Source organism: Pleurodeles waltl, chromosome 4_2 (assembly GCF_031143425.1).
Source record: "Pleurodeles waltl isolate 20211129_DDA chromosome 4_2, aPleWal1.hap1.20221129, whole genome shotgun sequence".
NCBI lineage: Eukaryota > Metazoa > Chordata > Amphibia > Caudata > Salamandridae > Pleurodeles > Pleurodeles waltl.
Genome location: NC_090443.1, coordinates 668,637,258 through 668,655,502, shown reverse-complemented (window position 1 = coordinate 668,655,502; position 18,245 = coordinate 668,637,258). Strand labels below are relative to the sequence as shown.

The following is an 18,245-nucleotide window of genomic DNA, read 5'->3' as shown; positions in this document are numbered from 1 at the left end:
CATGGCTGCCCTGGGGGTAGTACATTATCAGTAACAGGACACACTGTCCTTGTCTGTGCCTAGCCCACCTTGTTAAAAATGAACCCCAGCACGAGCACAGACAGTGCGCCCTTACTGCAATACAGCCCGGGGTGGAATGGGAGACGACGTGGAAGGAGGGAGTCTCGAAAAACCTAACGTAGAATATCGAGAGCTCACTAAACACAGCCAACATTAATCAGTAATCCGGTGTAAAAAGGGATGCCAGGGAAGGAAAGCCCATGGAACCAGTAGGGGTTGCATTGAGAAAACAACTGCACGGGAGTAGTAGCTTCAAAATGAGGAAGCCTGACAACTGTTTACTGCACAGGGAACCTGGAGTGTTTGGTGGCGAAAGCAGAATACAGTCAGCTGTATCGAGTCAACAGCGCCTTCGCACCTGTCTGGACAGGCAGCAATCCGACAACACACACTGCAGAAGAGAAGAAGGGAATTGTGTTTTGCCAATAAGGCCACGATTGATGTCTGAAATCTGAAGCTTTAAGTATTAACATTGGCTTTAAACGCTGCTTCTTTCTTCACGTACTCTTAATGAAGAAATTGAGAGCACCCATTTCAGGCCCGATGTCTGACTAAGTGCTGTGGAATGATAGCCCTTGTTTTTCTTTTTTTCATTTCTCCAAGTATTTTTGTATTGAATTTCAACAAGTAAGAAAAAGTAAACTCATAAGGCAAGAGCAGACACACTTACCAGGCTGCATCTGCTTATGTCTACAAAGTTTGTCAATAAATGTTACAAAAAAATACAGAAACCACAAATACAGAAAAACCACGTTCCTCTCCTCTAATATCCCCTTCCTTGCTTGTCATTTTAGATATCAATTTACTTCACTCCATGGTGCCAGGATCAAAAGAACAATCTCATTGCCCTCCCAGTACAGGAAGCAACTATCTTTGAGAGAACCCCTAACAAATAATCAAGCAGACGTCTACACTCCTCTTCAGACTGCAGATGAGCACCCATTAATATTGATAATCAACAGCTCCAGACCAGGCATACGCCTATGGTGCCATTGGGATTTTGAGAGTAGATTTGCTTTCTTCCAGCAATTCACAATGGCTGAATTTGCATCTACAGGGCACTGCCATAATAGGTGTTGATTAGCCCTGGTTATCTCATACCTGCCAACAGTTTAGCAGTGGAAAGGAGATTCTAAAAAAATAATCAGGAGAATGTATTTCTTCTATTGCCTTCTATTGAAGTAGAGGCAGTTTCAGGCTGGAGGCAGGTAACATTAAGCAATTATTTTACTTTAAAAAATCTGGAGTCTCCTGCCTGAATTGGGTCTGTTCACATGTATGCTCTCTTCCCACACCCAGTGAGTCTCAAGTCAAGAAGCAAGACCCCAGTCCAGGGCAATGAGGTATTTCATCACATCTTTTAAGGCTTTCGTAACACGCCCCTCGATATTTGAGGGTAATCCTACCATACATGCAGGTCTCTCTCCCCATGATTGCACGGCTTCTCCAAAAGTCTTGCCAAGCAGTAATGCACACAAAGTGCAGTCTCATGGGTATGAGATGCCAGTTGAATATAATCCTACGGTATATTTCTCGGGTCTGTATGCAGACTGAGCTTCTAGGTATATATCTTCACAGTTGTGACTGTCCCTATTGTGGGATTCCCCTATTCTGACCTGTTTATCTAAAGCTTTCTCCCAGAAGGATCTGTGTTTTCATGTTGTGCTCAATAAGAGATTTGTCAGCAATGTGTACAGTTTAGAAACGAGGCCTTTACTACCCACTTGTTTATGGATTAAGGGTTCGCTAGGAGTATTTTCTTTAGTGGCTGCCTCTTTCATTGATGCTTGAATGGCCCGATATCGTAACTAAACCAATTCTGATTCATCAAAAGAGAAATCTTACCCACTTAAATGAATTAATTGTTCACCCTTTAAATAAGTCAGTCACCTTCCAACATCCATGTCCTCTGCATCTGTAGAAGCGCCATAACTACCTTGCAGGGTTTACTTTGTCATTAAAATGTAAAATCATGTTTTGGAGATGGGAAAGTTATAAGACCCAGTCTCATCTTCAACCTAGTTCTCACATAGGGTGTAGCAGCTGCTGGAGTACCGAGGCACATACGTCTTCAGCCAAATTAAATCCCACAGTGGTCAACCAACTAAGGTGTGATAATTAGGGACCAAGATTTTGTCTTACTCAGTAGCTGACATGGAAAATATTGGTAGGGATAGTACCACCACCAGGCAGATCTCTTGCAACACATGTAAAAGGAAGTGATGTTAGGAGTCACCCAAAGCAAACTTTAAGTAGTTTGTATATTTTCTCCGAAAGCCTAACTTTATCTCTATTCAGGAGTGCCTGAATTGGGTGTAAGACTCCTGGAACGATGTTAATTTCAATGGTATTACACCCTCCCATTTACCAACTTTTGTTTGTTCTTTCAAGTGGGAAGTTGGCATGGACTGGTCCTCCACATGGTGTGTGATTGTAATACTCAGATATTCACAATATGAGTTTGCCCATGAATAATCTTTTTCTAAGACCTTTCTCTAGATCTGCTGTTTGGGACGGACTGAGAACCTCGGATATGTCCACATTAATTGTATACCCTACTAACTCTTAAAACTCTCATAGTAGTCTAACTACCACTGACGGGGATGGGATTGCCTTGGGTAAGGAGAATTTTGTCTGTGTATACAGTGAGTTTGTGCTCTTCTGACACAAATGAAATTCATCGGAAGTCTGAAGTGACAAATGCGTTGGTATACCCAAGACAAACAGCAGTGGGACAGTGGACCTCTCTACCTGGTGCCTCTATGTGTGCCAGATAGTGGAGAAACATGGCAGTTCTTCACAGTTCTATCAGTGGTATAAATTATATTTGTATTTTTTTGGACCAAAGCCAGGCCAGGCCATGACCGATGTTAAAAAATGCCAGTACACTCAGTCGAACACATTCTTCATGTACAGACACAGGCATGACTTGCACCTTTTATCGTCTGTGCTTTTTACATCAGGTCTACTGTACTTCTACTGTTGCCATGGAATTGACTGTGTCTGATGAATACACATTGGTCTCAATGTATTATTTGTGGTAGGATTGCCTCAAGCTTTAAGGCCACAATTTAAGTAAACAAGTACATTGGGTGAAGCAATTGGTCTAAATGAGGTACACAGACATGTATCTTTGTACAAAGCGGCATTGAAGTTCCTAAACTATTTTTGAGCTTTTTTTGTCTTAAATTGTTTCTCTGACATCTTCTTTAATCCTCTCGCCACAGAGCCGAACATGCCTTTCTTTTCCCCAATGACATACAACTACCGGTGCAAGTGAAAAAATGCTGGCTCTGCTTTATTTAAATATATGATCCTTAGATGTCCCCAATGTAAATTTGCCTACGAATACTTGAGGGATTTTCTGTACTACTGGTTGAGATCCATCAGTTCTACTTATAACCTATGGGTCTCCATAGACGCACGCCTGAGGAGGTGTGCCATAAGGGCAATACATTTACCCCATACTACTGGTTTAGTGCTTACCAGAACCAACCTGGAGCAGCTTCAAATCCCTTATTTAGGGCAAACGTTTCATCAGTCTATTTTCTAATTTCGTCTCTAAAGACTGGGTCTCTCATCATTGCTGGATGTAATCTCTATGATTGAGATTGAAACATGCCAAGTCCCATAATATGGCTTATTTATTTGGCCTATGGCAGAGGTTCCCATCACTCATATCTCTGCCTCCACAACCAAGTGTGCCAGGCCATTACTAACCGAAATATAGAATGAGAGATTGGATGGGCATGGGAGTATACACTTGAGTTTCTTCGAGAAGCATTTATGAGGTCCCTTTTTCCACTAGCCCTGTCCCACTGTCCGTCGCATTCTAACTTACGGATCCCTGTCAGAACAATGTCGCCAATTGTGACCTTGGCTGGAGTCATTTGAGGCTTTGAAAAAAAAAACACCTCCTGAGTCAAATTCGGGGAGTATATCATAGCTGTAATCATCGGGAGAAGAGCTAGTTATCCTCACCATATCAGAAATCTACGTTGCTTGTCTGATTTGGAACCGAACACCACTAAAAGGGGGGTGCCTTTTCAAAAAGATGGCTGCTCTTGTCCGGTTTGTACAGAGAATTAAAACGCCTCTGCCACTGCCTTATGTTCCATGTACCTTAGGTCACCCCTCTATAAATGTGTTTTTTGCAGAAATATGTTGATGTATTGATCACTAACAAGGACCTCCAAACAACACCCTTTTCATTGGTGCGTTCATCCCTTTGACATTCAGAGAGGGATTTTTTTTTTTTAACCACTGATTAGTCCAGACTGAACCCTTTTCAGCAGTAGCTCAGCCAGTGTATCTCCCCTCTGCAATAGTCCAGTGAGCTGATATCTCGTCTCAATCTCTCCTTGGTACCATCAGCCCTGCTTTGTGATCCAGAATGCTTATAAATACCCTCTACGCTAATCCCCAATCCAACATATAACTGGAACAGCAAAACTATGGGAATCCAAGTAGGATCAGTAAATTGGGGAGAGTATGTGTGAGCCTCTCTTCCCCTTTATGGTCTCCTAGCATCTTCCAGAGCATTTTGATCCGGGCACAGCGGCAACCAACTGTGGTCAGGCCGTGGCTGGAAATGGGGGGGTATCCCACCCACAACAAGGAGCAGAATGTAACACCCTAAGGGTCCAATAAACCTCTATAGTGAGACCCGAGGAATGTGCCCTCCAGCTAAAGCCTCTGGCATCTCTTTTGATCTAGTACTTTGGCTACTTTTGCTCCTCTCTGGGACTTCTGCTGCCTTCTTTGGAGTGATATGGTCACATATCCAGTTAAAAAGCTATTTTAAATGGATAGGTTCATCTGTGGTGGATGTTATCAGCCATAGGTTTTCGCATGAATGGACCTTTGCACTGCAGGCTGAATGTCTCTGTAATGTAGTTTGGCAAATGCCCTAAAGTAGGTTGCAAGAAAGGTTCTGTAAGGAAACCTGAACTTTACAACTTGTAGCACGCAACACAGCTTTTTTTCGGGGAGTGACAGTGTACTTTGGCAAGTATATCAAATGGTCTGTAAGTGTTTTGGGGTGTCTGAGGGCAACTTGCTGTACCCTGTCTATTCATATCTCTACGTGGCCATTCCCCTATAACAAAGAAAACCGACCTTCCACATGAGTGAGCAGGCTTGATTCTTGTGCTTCTTTTTCCAGACCTCCTAAAGATTAGGTTCTCCCTTAGGTTTCCAGTACAGAATCTTTTCTCAATACTTCCATCTTCGGAAGGCCACCTTCAGCCTGGCCTCCATTTCCATGAGGCTGTTCCCCGCTTGTATGTGGAAAGCATTTCTGCTCTGACCGTCAGGACCGTAGATCCCACAGAATCTACATCCCAGCTATGCTCTTCCATTTCAGAAGAGAAGATTGAGATGTGTTTCTATATGCTCCATGATCAGAAAGAGAGACAAAAGGCTGGCTTCTTTTGAAGGACCCTTCCCACTCTGAACAATGGATGGGAACTATAGTCTCACCCTACGCTAAAGGACTATGCTCAGAAAGACTATTCTGGTTTGGTTACCAACAATATAATCTCTGAAATACAGTATGCTGCCACCGCCACTCAACGTGCTAATAATAATGACAGGAACAGCAGTCGGTGATCATTAAAGGGAATATGATTGTGATCTAGTTTTTTTTTTTTAAAAAGGCAAGAACACTCTTTTCTGCTGTCCAGTCCTATCTATCAGCCTGTGTTTGGGTGTCTCCTTCAGTTCTCCCCCATCTCTTGTAGCCTTTCCCCTTTTTTGTTTTCCTTTCACTTTTTTCATTCTTCTTTTCCCTGACCTTTTTCTAATTTCCCCTTTTCCCTTACTCACTTTACCGTTCCCTAAGCGCCTTTCTTCTTTTACTTTCTTTTTACCTTTCTGTTTTACTTTTTATCGAATCCAGGGAGGTGGAAGCATGTACATGTCTTTGATAGTTGGGCGTCCATGCTGTTGTGAAATTATCGTGTCCATCTGATTGAAATGTTGGGTTTTGTCTTTCCTGGTATGGGAAACTATAGGGACCCAAGATACAGTTTGATAAAAGATGCTTCCAGGTATCCTGGGTTTCAGTCAATGAAGGCCTTGGGCAAAGAATACAACCAGGTTCTTTAAACACCCCATGTGTAAGAGCAAAAGGTAGTGTAGAAGGAACATGAAACCTTCATTAGGAAGGTGGGGGCAGCCTTCAGGGCTGGTGTTGGCCCCGCTGGTGCCCAGTGCAACAGTCTATGCTTGCACACACACCCCTGACGTCCTTCTCCACAAATTCCCTCACTACCACTCTACAGCAGTGCCCCTTATCTCTCCATAGCGCCTTTTTGACGTACATTTCATTTTTTTTTTGTGCAACACATAGTTCACTCACACTCATGTCTGTGATCTGCATGGCATACATGCTTTGCAGTAGGCACATTAACCCACTGGTTAGTCCCAACAGCCTTAGGGTGGTCTTCCTCCAGCTTTTTGCCTCCCTCTCTCCATTTTTCTGATCTTGTTATTCCTGGTTTTAGGACTCTGCACATTTTACCACTGTGACCAGTTATAAATTGCTTGTGCTCTCTCCTCTAAACATGGGAACATTGGTTCCTACCCAGTTGGCATATTTAATTTACCTAGAAGTCCCTAGTAAAGTGCACTAGATGTGTCCAGGGCCTGCACATTAAATGCTACTAGTGGCCCAGCGCGTTTTTGCTTTTCCAAGCAACGTCCCTGGGCATCAGATTATCCCCGCACCGCAGTAAGGAACCATGGCTGCTAACGTGGAAATCGACGCATCACCTTGCCCACAAGGAAAGCATCAATGCATCACCTCTCCCGCTCCGGAAAAACCAACACATCACTGTACTTTACAATGCATCACAACCTCTGTGGCCCTCTGCATCGTTATATTTGACACATCTCAGGTGCTGTGTGTTAAAAAGATACCGCCACCGATTCTTACGGATAAAGACCCATCTAAACCTTTAAAAAGTGATATCTTGACTTCTGCATATTGGATTTTTGTAATTTTGGTCTTATTTTATTCAGATAAATATCTGTTTTCCTAAACTGGTACAGAGTACGTTTTGTGGTGTTTTCTCTGTCACTGTATGTTTTGTTTTTAAGTTAAGCCGCCCCTGCTCCACGCCAAGCTACCGGATGGTGAGCACAGGATAATTTAGGCTCTGTTGTGACTTACACTGACTAGGATTGTGGTACCTACTTCGACAGGGTGCATACCTCTGCCAAATAGAGTCCCGATTTCTAACGTTGCTGCACTACTGTGTGACAGAACATTGTCTCCATTCCTCTTCCTGATGTTTTTAACCTTGACCGAGACATCTTATGATCAATACAATTTATAGTTTTTTTAGGTTCTCATGCCAATTTTTATTTTCCTCTTCCCCAGCTCCTCTCCTACTGTAGGTTCAAATTGACTCTTACATTTTCTCACCTCGGCACGCATCTCAAATTAAGATCTCCGGCAAAGAGCCCCCTTCTGAGGCCCGTCAGATATTGCAGCACCAGTCTGACGGGAAGCAAGCCCTATGATGAAGCATGACATCCAATGGTTATGTTAGGGCTCTTGCTTCTATTTTTAGGAGTGCCTAGTGCTTTTGCAACAGTGTACCTTTTTGGATTTCTATTACTATTAGGGAGGCTGTACACTGAATCGTGTAATCTCCCTCTCCCTCTTAGATATCTATCTATCTATCTATCTACCTATTGTATTGTATTGTATTGTAATCGTATTTATATAGTGCTTACTACCCCTGACGAGGCGTCGAAGCGCTTTTCGTCGAATCTATCTCCCAAGCAGCAATGTGTCACCATCAACAAAATGATGCACTCCCTGGGATGAAAGATCGACAAAAAGTTTATTCAAAAGGCTGACGCGTTTCGACTTCCGTCTTTGCCAAAGCCTAAACACAAACAAGGTCTTGTGTCCCAGTTACTTACAAAAAATATATGTTTTTTTTTTTAATTATCAGTGGTATAGGCAACACACTGGGACACCAAAGGGAAGCTGCTTTGTTCCAAGTTTTGCTGGTATCTTCATGGGCTGGTGGGAAGCACAATACATCTGGACTGAGACAAATGAGAAATGGGCACAGCATATAATACTATGGACACGTTATATTGACAACCTTTTCGTAATCTGGGATGGTCCATAGAACATTTTAAATGCCTTTTTGTAGGAAAGTACCATCTTGCCTGGCATGTTACCCCCATATTTCACTGTATATATGTTGTTTTGGTCTATGTGTCACTGGGACCATGCCAAGCAGGGCCCCAGTGCTCATAAGTATGTGCCCTGTATGTGTTCCCTGTGTGATGACTAACTGTCTCACTGAGGCTCTGCTAACCAGAACCTCAGTGGTTATGCTCTATCTGCTTTCCAAATTGTCACTAACAGGCTAGTGACCAATTTCACCATTTCACATTGGCATACTGGAACACCCTTATAATTCCCTAGTATATGGTACTTAGGTACCCAGGGTATTGGAGTTCCAGGAGATCCCTATGGGCTGCAGCATTTCTTTTGCCACCCATAGGGAGATCTGACTATTCTTACACAGGCCTGCCACTGCAGCCTGAGTGAAATAACGTCCACGTTATTTCACAGCCATTTACCACTGCACTTAAGTAACTTATAAGTCACCTATATGTCTAACCTTCACCTGGTGAAGGTTGGGTGCAAAGTTACTTAGTGTGTGAGCACCCTGGCACTAGCCAAGGTGCCCCCACATCGTTCAAGGCAAATTCCCTGGACTTTGTGAGTGCGGGGACACCATTACACGCGTACACTATGCATAGGTCACTACCTATATATAGCGCCACAATGGTAACTCCGAACATGGCCATGTAACATGTTTAAGATCATGGAATTGTCACCCCACTGCCATTTCTGTTTGCACTTTGACTTATGAGTCATGTTCATTGACCTGTACTTGCATCCTCTCCAAGGGAGCCTTGACCTCTTGACCACATCTACTAGAGAATGTTAAGTGCAGAAGAGGTACTTGGCCCATTTGAGCAGGATCCATAGTAGGTTGGGGCACCGGGACATCAGGAGTAAAAGGCCTCAACCACCCCTGAAAGGAGTCTGCCATACCCACTTCACGTTTCACCATGATAACTAGGAGAAATGTGATTAGTGGAAACGGCCTTGTGTTTGGTGACAACAGTGGGAACTTGGGTACAAATACTGATTTGTGCCATAATTCCACATTCCAAGGTTAACCTTTTGTGCTGGGTCGGTTATGAGGCCTAACATAATCAGTTTTGTTGTGGTCTAAGGGTAAGCCGATAAGACAAACCCCTAACTCATTGTATGTTCCAAATAGCCTTTGAACCCACTTGCAGTATTTTCAACGGTGGTGCAAATGTTCTTAGCCTGAAAGGAGCAAGTAAATATTTTTTACTTTACTTGTAACGATGTAATATATATATACACACACACCCTGGAATGCCGCTCTTAAAATTGTCGATTGTTAAAAAGATGTTATTTTTGCCTGGCATCTTTGATTTAAAAATGTGATCTAACCTTTTGGAGAAAAAAATAGCTTTGTTTATTTCTTTGAGACAAACAATTGAAGGTAAATATTTAAGAGTATTACGCTTACTTCCCGGTTATTTTAGGTAAAGTGGTCTCCCGGGTTGAAGAAACTGCTTGTGGTTTCAACAGTCAGCGCCGCGTCTCTCGTTGTGCTTGCGCATTTTTTTAAAAGAAGACGTGGAAAGAAGAAAAAGGTTTCCGCTTGGGAACCAGAACTTCTCCTTCTGGAAAATGTCAGAGCAGCCGCGTGGGAAAAAGGTATGTGGAATGGACCGTAGAAAGTCTATTTTGATGAGTCTACAAAGATGTTGTCCAATTACATTAAGGTTCCATGCAGTGTAATTAGTGCATGACTTCTAACAACAAAATATAAAACTCATTGGTTTTCGTCAGTGGTAATTAATATGTGGGTACCAGTGCTTTCAGAAAACGCAGGACCTCCTTAGAGGAGGTGGGAAATAGTGTTTGGAGCCCATGTAGGCGCTCCTTCCTAAACTCCTTTGAAGCCAATGACAGATAAAACCAAGCATTGGCAAAGCATGTCAGAATTCTCTCATAAAAAACACCTACATTGAATAAATAATGTGACGTGACAAGGCTAAATGGAAAACGAGAAATTTTGGGGGTACATGATAAGAGTTATAGCAGCAGAAGAAGATGGTTCTGTTACGGATTGAGAAATAGTAGAAGCAACTAAAGAAACTTTCAGTGCACACTTCGTGCAGTTAGGTTTTAACAGAAAAGAGGTCTCCCATTGAAATATATCCCTATTGGTGCAAAGCAATTGACGTACCCTATACACAACGGTGTTACACATATGTGACGTGATCCTAAAAATTAAATATACAATGCTCCTTTAAGAAAGTCATTATTACTCCTAGCCAATCCAGTAAGTTGAACAGATTCTAGTCAAAATTGTTCAAATTGGGTATTACTCCATTCATTTATCCGTAGCCATCTTCAATGGGTATGATACTCTTTCGGCTAAAACATGTTTACCTTAATGGAAAACTGACCCGAAGACTTCCTCAGGGATGTCATTACATGTAGGCCTTTTGAAATGGCATTCTTCCACTGCTCTGGTTTCTTACATATTAGTAGGGCAGGGATGCTCTTCTAAAGGGTCTTTTTGTAAAAACCACTGGTGTACATTCATATATAAGCGAGATGGATATTGTCATGTGCAATTGAAGCAAAGTAATATTGATCTGATTGAAGATTCTAAATCTTTTAGTAGAATCTATGTACAACATGTTATGAAAAAAGTGTGCTGCCCTAGAGAAACAGGGGCTTTAGGCACATAAGGTACGCAGACATCATGTCAGAAATGGAACTGACCGCTTTTGAAAGTTTAAAAAGAATGTGGTATCTCTTTGTGACATAACGTTTTTTTTCTGTTGGTAGTCAGAAATTGAACAGCAAACTGGGGACAGTCGTGGGGTTTTGATTTAGATAAGCAGATGGTCAAACCCAAATGTTAATGACTGAGCCTGTACATTGAGGGAGTGATTGTTTCTTCCCCAACCCAGTTTCCACTTTCTGCTTAGAGCCTTCACATACATCAAGCATTGTCAAAGCCACCCACTCTAGTAATAGTTCAGTTAGCAGGTCTTCACAAGATTATGTAAAATTCAACCAATATCTGTGCTTTATGATAACAGGAGTATTTTGTGAAAAGGGCTTTAGTTTGAGTAGAAACAAAGCGAGGGAGAATGCATACAGTGTTTGGGCCTCTGGTAACATAACCACAAGACTCTACCCAATCTAGGCGCTTATTATAAGTTTTGATATTTCACGCAAAGCGATAACACTAAATAACAGACCACAGTTTGTAAATTCAAGTAACCCTGGGCTGCAAACTACAGACCTGATCATTCTGGAGCCTTTCAGATGCTGTGGGCAGCAGCATCGCCCAGCCCTCACCCACCTCCTGCAGCAGTCTGCAGGGGGCAGATGGTTCTCTCGCCAGACATTTCCAAGCCTGCCTGGCACCATCTCAAACTTGACCACCGTTCACCCCATGCATGCCCCTCTACTGACAATTTCCATTTGCTCAAGATGTCAGTGATTTTCTCCAAGGAATTGGAGTAAACTATACAGTAAAGGACTAGGTATCATCTGGTCTCTGTGTTTATTCTCCATTCTGGAGAAAACACTCTTAATAGCGAGAATTTGGTGCAGGGACACTGCCTGGAAGTAGAGATCCAGGCCACCAGTATTCCCACAGAAAATTCTGACCAACTTGTTTTGAAAACCGTGATATCAGCACCATAATGTAACTTTTCGCTAAGCTATTAAAAAGTTTGAGAAGTTCTAGGCAGTTTATTTCCTGGTAGGAGAGGATAAATGTGTTTGAGATTAACATCCTACAAAGATTACTTTATGTACTTCAGGCACTGCCAATTTACCTTGTAAGCTATTTTTTAGCCCAAACACAGCAGCCAGTGCAGAACTTCATATGAAGCAAAGCCAGACCATACATGCTTCAGAGCCTCCTATATCAACCAAGGAATGGAGGAGGCATGGTTCTACCATTTGAACTGATTTACTACACAGCAGCCGTGTCTAGGTCTGATACAGAGAAAATTTGGATACATGTCCACCACTTGATAGTTGGAAGACCCTTATGAGACCTACTGTGCCTGTGTAAGAAAACCCCCCACCTAACATGCAATTACGTATTCGAGTCCGCACTGCTCTCAGAATATGGGACTGATTGGCAGTTAGCAAGGGGCTTAAGACATTACCTTTCCCATACTTCCTGATTCACTTTAATCTTGAATTTATGCCTGCTCTGCAGGATAAACCTTTCCAGGAGTGGTGGGACAGAGGCTGTAAAATGATTTCAGAAAGGTTTCAAGAAAGGAAAATGAAATTGTTTTTACAATGTAGAACGGACTACTGGCTCAACAAATGGGTGAGATTGAGATATTGAGATCCTTTGTATATGTGATGTGGCTGTCCTGAGTTAGACATTTTGGGCTGAGGTGCCCAGTACCCTACACTGGGTTTTGGGATACCTTGCACTGCGGAAACCTAAAATAATGGTCCTGGGGCTTACCCTGGAGGGATATGATGGCATAACTTGTCAGGTGTTTTTTGGTGAGGGGATATCTTGAAGCTAGGAAACTGAAAGTTTTCTAGTGCTCAATGTGCGATTGTAACCAAGTTGCATCCCACTGACAAGCCCCAATCAGGAAGAAAACAGTTGTGAGTTGCTTGTGTTCCGGTTCAGGAAGGACCCTAGCTCTATCCCTATTGGAGGTGGATCAAGACTGATTTACAAATGGCTGTGTCCAAACTGAGGTAACATGGTGTGCAAAATTGGGATTGGCTGGGATGCAGCCCCAAGTAATTACCAGTGCCGAGATAAATTCAAGCCTTCCATCTATCACTTTTTTTTGTTTATATACTTCTACTCAGTTTCTCAATGGCATCATAGACTGTGGACTCTACTAGCTATGGAAAGATTGTCAAGTAACCTAGCAGGCACACACCTGAGGTTTGAGAGGCTGTGGAAACCATTGGTGGAGGATTTATGCCAAGGACATTCAAACTCACTTCGCAGTCCAAGATGGAGTACAATGGACTTGTTCTAGTAGTAGGACAATTCTGGGGTACGTTCTGTGAAGTGGCTATTTTGACAGTGTACAAGGAGACAGTAAGAGACTGGCGAAGTACCTAGTTATTTTTTATAGATTACTCAACCAAGAAGGGGTGAGTAGTTGTTTTTTTTCTTACTTTGCTTGTTTTTTGGTTTCTTATGTTCTTCTCTAGCCTTGTATCATCACTTAGTATGTCTACTTGTGACACAATAATTAAAGGTTTGACAATTGTTTCTCTTTGAATTATTGTACATGTTGAAAACACAATAAACAAATGTTTGACAAAAAAGGTTGTGTGAAAAGGCACGCAAAGAATATCTCCCGTACACAGTGAAAACTCGGCTGCTCTGTGTGAAGTGCTCACATTATGATGACCGGGGTTTTCTTTTAAACGTAAGAGCCTTAAACAGTAGCTATTATTGTGTTCCTATCATTGGTTTTCATCCATTGCGTTTTGTTATGGATATTACCTCACCTGAATTCAAATTGCCCATTTTTATTTATAAGTTTTTGTCTTTAAGTTCCCATATTTTCACTCCAGACTTTTGTATATGCTTCTGACTGACCATAATAATTAAAAAAATGCATTGTATGTGAAAGGAAAATGTATATTTTGCTATTTGTATACCATGCAAACCTGGCTAGAATAGCAGCATAGCATTGTTCACCGATGGTTGGGTAGATGTCTTGAAACTGTGTACATCAACTGGGCAGAACGGGGCAAGGAATGAAAACTGGTGTCCAACAGATCCAGAAAAGCAGGATCCATTTGCGATTTTCAGGAATTTCATGTAAAGTAAATTAGCATTTACTGAATCCAAGTAAAACTCGGATAGGTTAGTCAGTGGTGACTCTGAAAACCTACTATGAATTCAGATTTTCTGGATCTGCATTGAACAAGACAACCCTGTTTTAAAGCAGTTTTGCAAACTACATAAAACGAGTTTTTCAAAAAATATAAAGCTTTAGATTGTGTTAGGTACTAGAGGAAACCACACTAATATACATTGGTTTAATATTTTGCATTTGTTGTGAATTGTTATAACAAGAACTGCATACCTATGATGCCTCTGAGTTAATCACATTATGTTGATAAATGGATGCTAATGCCTTGGGCTGGAATGTGAACCTGGCCAAACTTCAAAAACTGCTTTCTAGTGGGGGAAATACCTCTATCACGTAAAGAATAATACTGCCTTTGCTGTTACATTATCTGGCTGGACGAAGAAGCATTAACACACAGAAGGCAACATCCCTACATTTGTTAGTTATTTATTCTGTAAAACTTCTACATGAATAGCACAATTACAGTTGCCTTTCCAACAACTACAGTATTGAGTATAGTAGAGAGAATAAACACAAGGAAAAGGGAAGGTGTACTTTTTGTCATAATATAGCATGATCTGGTGGAAAAGTAAAAATAGGTATTTCAAGAAAACATACCCCAAAGAGATGCAGGCTTTTCATGGACTACATCACAATATGAACCTTTGGCTATTTTAATCCTGTTGTTCTGTATGTTTGCAAACTATTTTATGAGGTTTTGGTTTATCTCAGAGGCAGCTCCCTCCTTAGAGCAGAGAAGCGCCACCCCACTGTTTGAGAAGCAGCAAATTCAAGCATGAAAATTAGGTGGGGGATCCATTCTGATGACTGCAGCAGGGTGGAGTGATGGGCACATCTAAATGCGTATGTCGGTTTGGCCGGCTGTCTTAACTGGCCAAACCACATGCGCATTTAGCAACCTCCAACCTGAGCGGTGTTGCACAGCCAGTTGGAGAACAGGCACATACTCCTAGTCCCAATGTGAATGGAAAACCAGGCTTTAGGGTGGTGCGAGTGGTGCGGCTGCACTGAGTTCTGGGCTGCATGGGGGCGCTGACCTTGGGGGGGGGGGGCGGTTGCTGTGTTTAGCAATAACTTATGAAACTTGCGATTTTAAAAGGACCTACTGAAAAGTTCCTTGTGCGTCTAGCCTTCAGGAAGCAATTAAGATGCCAAGATACCTTTTGTGATTAATGTTCCTGCAAGAGAGAGAGAGATCAGAGTTTGGTTCCGTGGCAGTTTTGACTCACCATAAAGTAGCACAGAGGGTTAACATGCCTGCTGCAAAGAATAGAACTATATTTCATGTGGATAGCTGAGTGGATTAGTAAAGCCAGCCTTAACAAGCGCTTCAAAACAAATGAACGTATGTGAAAGGGGACTATGGAAAGACGAGGGACACATTTGTGGGGTAGTAGTAAGGGAATCCGAGGAGTTGGTCATGGGGTGAAGGGCGCTAAAAAATATTGTCGCCCAGTGTGCCACCAGTGCTAAAGCCGGCCCTGATTAGGCCTCTTCGCCGTGCAGATACATTTGTATAAAGACCGCATGCGCTCCCCCCTGTGCATTTTCAGGCATCAATAGTAAATTAACAAAATAAAGGCAGAGTCCACGGGCTGCCACGTTTTTTTAAAATAACATTTTTCCTGTTTAACCTGCGCAGAGAGGTAGATGAAGGCCAAAATGGAAAAACTTTGGTTCACCTTTTGTAGACTAATGCTTTGAAGCTGCCAGGAAGCGCGGGTCAAAAACACCAAATACTTAAAGTAGCCAAAATGCAGTTTTTTCAATAACCCCTAATATTTAACTGCGAAAACGCACGCCGGTATGTGATGCTATAGAAGCAGTAACACCTATTCTCTTGAATTAATATTAATGACTCATAAAAGGTGATTCAGTGGCATATAGGCCTAAGTCACAGTCTGTATGGATGTACCATAATAATGGCCAGACCTGCGTGTCATTCCTTGTGCTGGTCCCTATTTAATGCACAGAGCATTTTCAGAATGTGAAAAAGCAGGTGCAGGAGCACAATTTAGCACCTGACATAGCGCCTTGTACTGGGTCTGCATCATTCGTGAGTGTGAGCCCTGGCAAAAAAAAGAGACATCTCTGCCTAGGAGTGGCTTTCTTCCCAAAAATGCCGTGGTGTGCAGGAGCGTTTCCATAACCTTTGTAGCAGCCAAACACGACTGCAGAGGGGTGTCCCAGAAAATATGTACAGAATAAACTGCTAAAAATAACACAATTTAAAAATAACTTTTTCAAGTAAAATGCAGTTGTTAGTCAGCTTTGTGCCACCAACCAAGTTGACTTGCCTAATCTAAAATACACAAAGCCGAGTGAAGGGCAGATTATCATGAAAGTGTGCCGCTCCAATCCGCAAAGGAATGAATTTATTGTAATTATCCGGCCAATGTAGCGACTACTGCTTCAAAACGCAATAATCACAATATACAAATTACATTATACAAAATACCAACCAGTATAACTGAACTGTGGAATAAAACGACGTGTGCTTAATCATCGAGGCAATTCTCTGTTTGGTTTGATATATTTAAAATGGCAATATATTAGGATTAGTCTTCTGTTACTTAAGATGATTTTTTACAGCAAGACCAGTACAGGTGTGAGGAGTTACTGCCCCCTCACAGTCCACTATTTGCAGGCATAGAAATCCCTTTTCATTCTTTAAAAACAAAATGTATATGAGTATTGAGAAATACACATCTAAAGTGAAAATAAAATAGTCATCTTCATTGCTCCCATTCTCCATTGTAAGTTACATAGTGACATTTTGAGATTGGGAAACTGATGTTACAAAAGGGACTTGGGAGTCATTTTCACTGTCTTATCTACGGTGGGCACTTTGGGTGAACCTCTCCCAGCGTTAAAAAGTTCAGAAGTGGGGACAGTAGTGAAGTAGACTAAGGCCGTGCTGGTGCATGAATATCAAAGCTCCTCAAGTCTGCGACTCACACGAGACATTGCTCTCTGCTGCTGAGTGTCAGCCGTCACAATGGAGTGGTGGTCCCACTATTCAGGGCTTCTCGGCCATCTGTAATTCTTATCCGTCGAGCACTACAGTTGAATCTCCTCTTTCACCCTTTTACTTCTCTGTGAGTCACAGCATTAACCCCTTTGCTACCAGCCCCACCCTCTCGTCTCCCCCACCCCCATCCCCTCAGGTCCAGAGCCTTTTTTTGACCATTTGGGGTAGTTCGCGCTTAGACTCTCATAACGTTTTGTCCACATAAGCTACCCATGCCAAATCTGTGTCCTTTTCTGCCCAGCTTCCTAGGGATTCTATAGGTACCCAGAGTTTGTGGGTTGCCCTGGAGGAGATCAAGAAATTTGCCAAAATACAGCATAAATATAGTTTATTTTTATTTAATTTTTTTAATTTAAATGGGGGAAAAAGTGATGCAGAAGAAAGCATATGTTTTTTGCCCTGAAAATGGCATCAACAAAGGGTTTGCAGTGCTAAAAATCACCATCTTCCCAGCTTTCAGGAACAGGCAGACATAAATCAGAAAACCACATTGTGCCACACAATTTTGGCATTCTACTGGGACATACCCCTTTTTTACACATTTTTTTGTGATGTCAGCCTCCTTCCAGTTAGTGACAGAAATGGGTGTGAAACCAATGCTGGATCCCGGACAGCTAAACATTTCTGAAAAGTAGACAACATTCTGAATTCATCAAGGGGTCATTTGTGTAGATTCTTCAAGGTTATCCTACAGAAAGTAACAGCTAAAAAAAAAAAATATTGAAATTGAGGTGAAAAAAAGAGCCATTTCTGTCCATTTACTTTTATAAGTTTTTCCAGCTATGGCAGATTTTTAGAAAGCAATATACCATTACGCCTGCTGGACTCCTCTGGTTACGGGGCTATATAGGGCTTGTGGGTTCATCAAGAACCCTAGGTACCCAGAGCCAATAAATGAGCTCCATGTTGCAATTGGTTTTCATTGTATACCTGGTACACAGCAATTCATTTGATGAAAAATAGGTATCAAGGAAATATTTGTAGAGTGACGAGCAATGAGGGGGAAGTGCACAACTCTCACCCTCAGACCGCATGTGTGTTTGGCCGGCTGTCTCGGGCCGGCCAAACACACATGCGCTGTAGGCTCTCTCCAGCTCAGCAGCTGGAGAGAGCCTGCACAGGTTCCCTGTCTGGCTGGGAGTGCCCTGGCTCGGGTGCTGTGAGCAGC

General features: G+C 42.2%; 1 protein-coding gene across 2 annotated transcripts in view; it reads left to right on the top strand.

The window, feature by feature from the left end:
• MIGA1 (mitoguardin 1) overlaps positions 1–18,245 on the top strand; it is a 457,181-nt gene that overhangs the window by 42,259 nt on the left and 396,677 nt on the right. For both annotated transcript variants that reach the window (XM_069232246.1, XM_069232247.1), the window contains exon 3: positions 9,679–9,853. In XM_069232246.1, the coding sequence (XP_069088347.1) occupies positions 9,679–9,853 (175 nt within the window). The remainder of the gene's footprint in view (positions 1–9,678; positions 9,854–18,245) is intronic.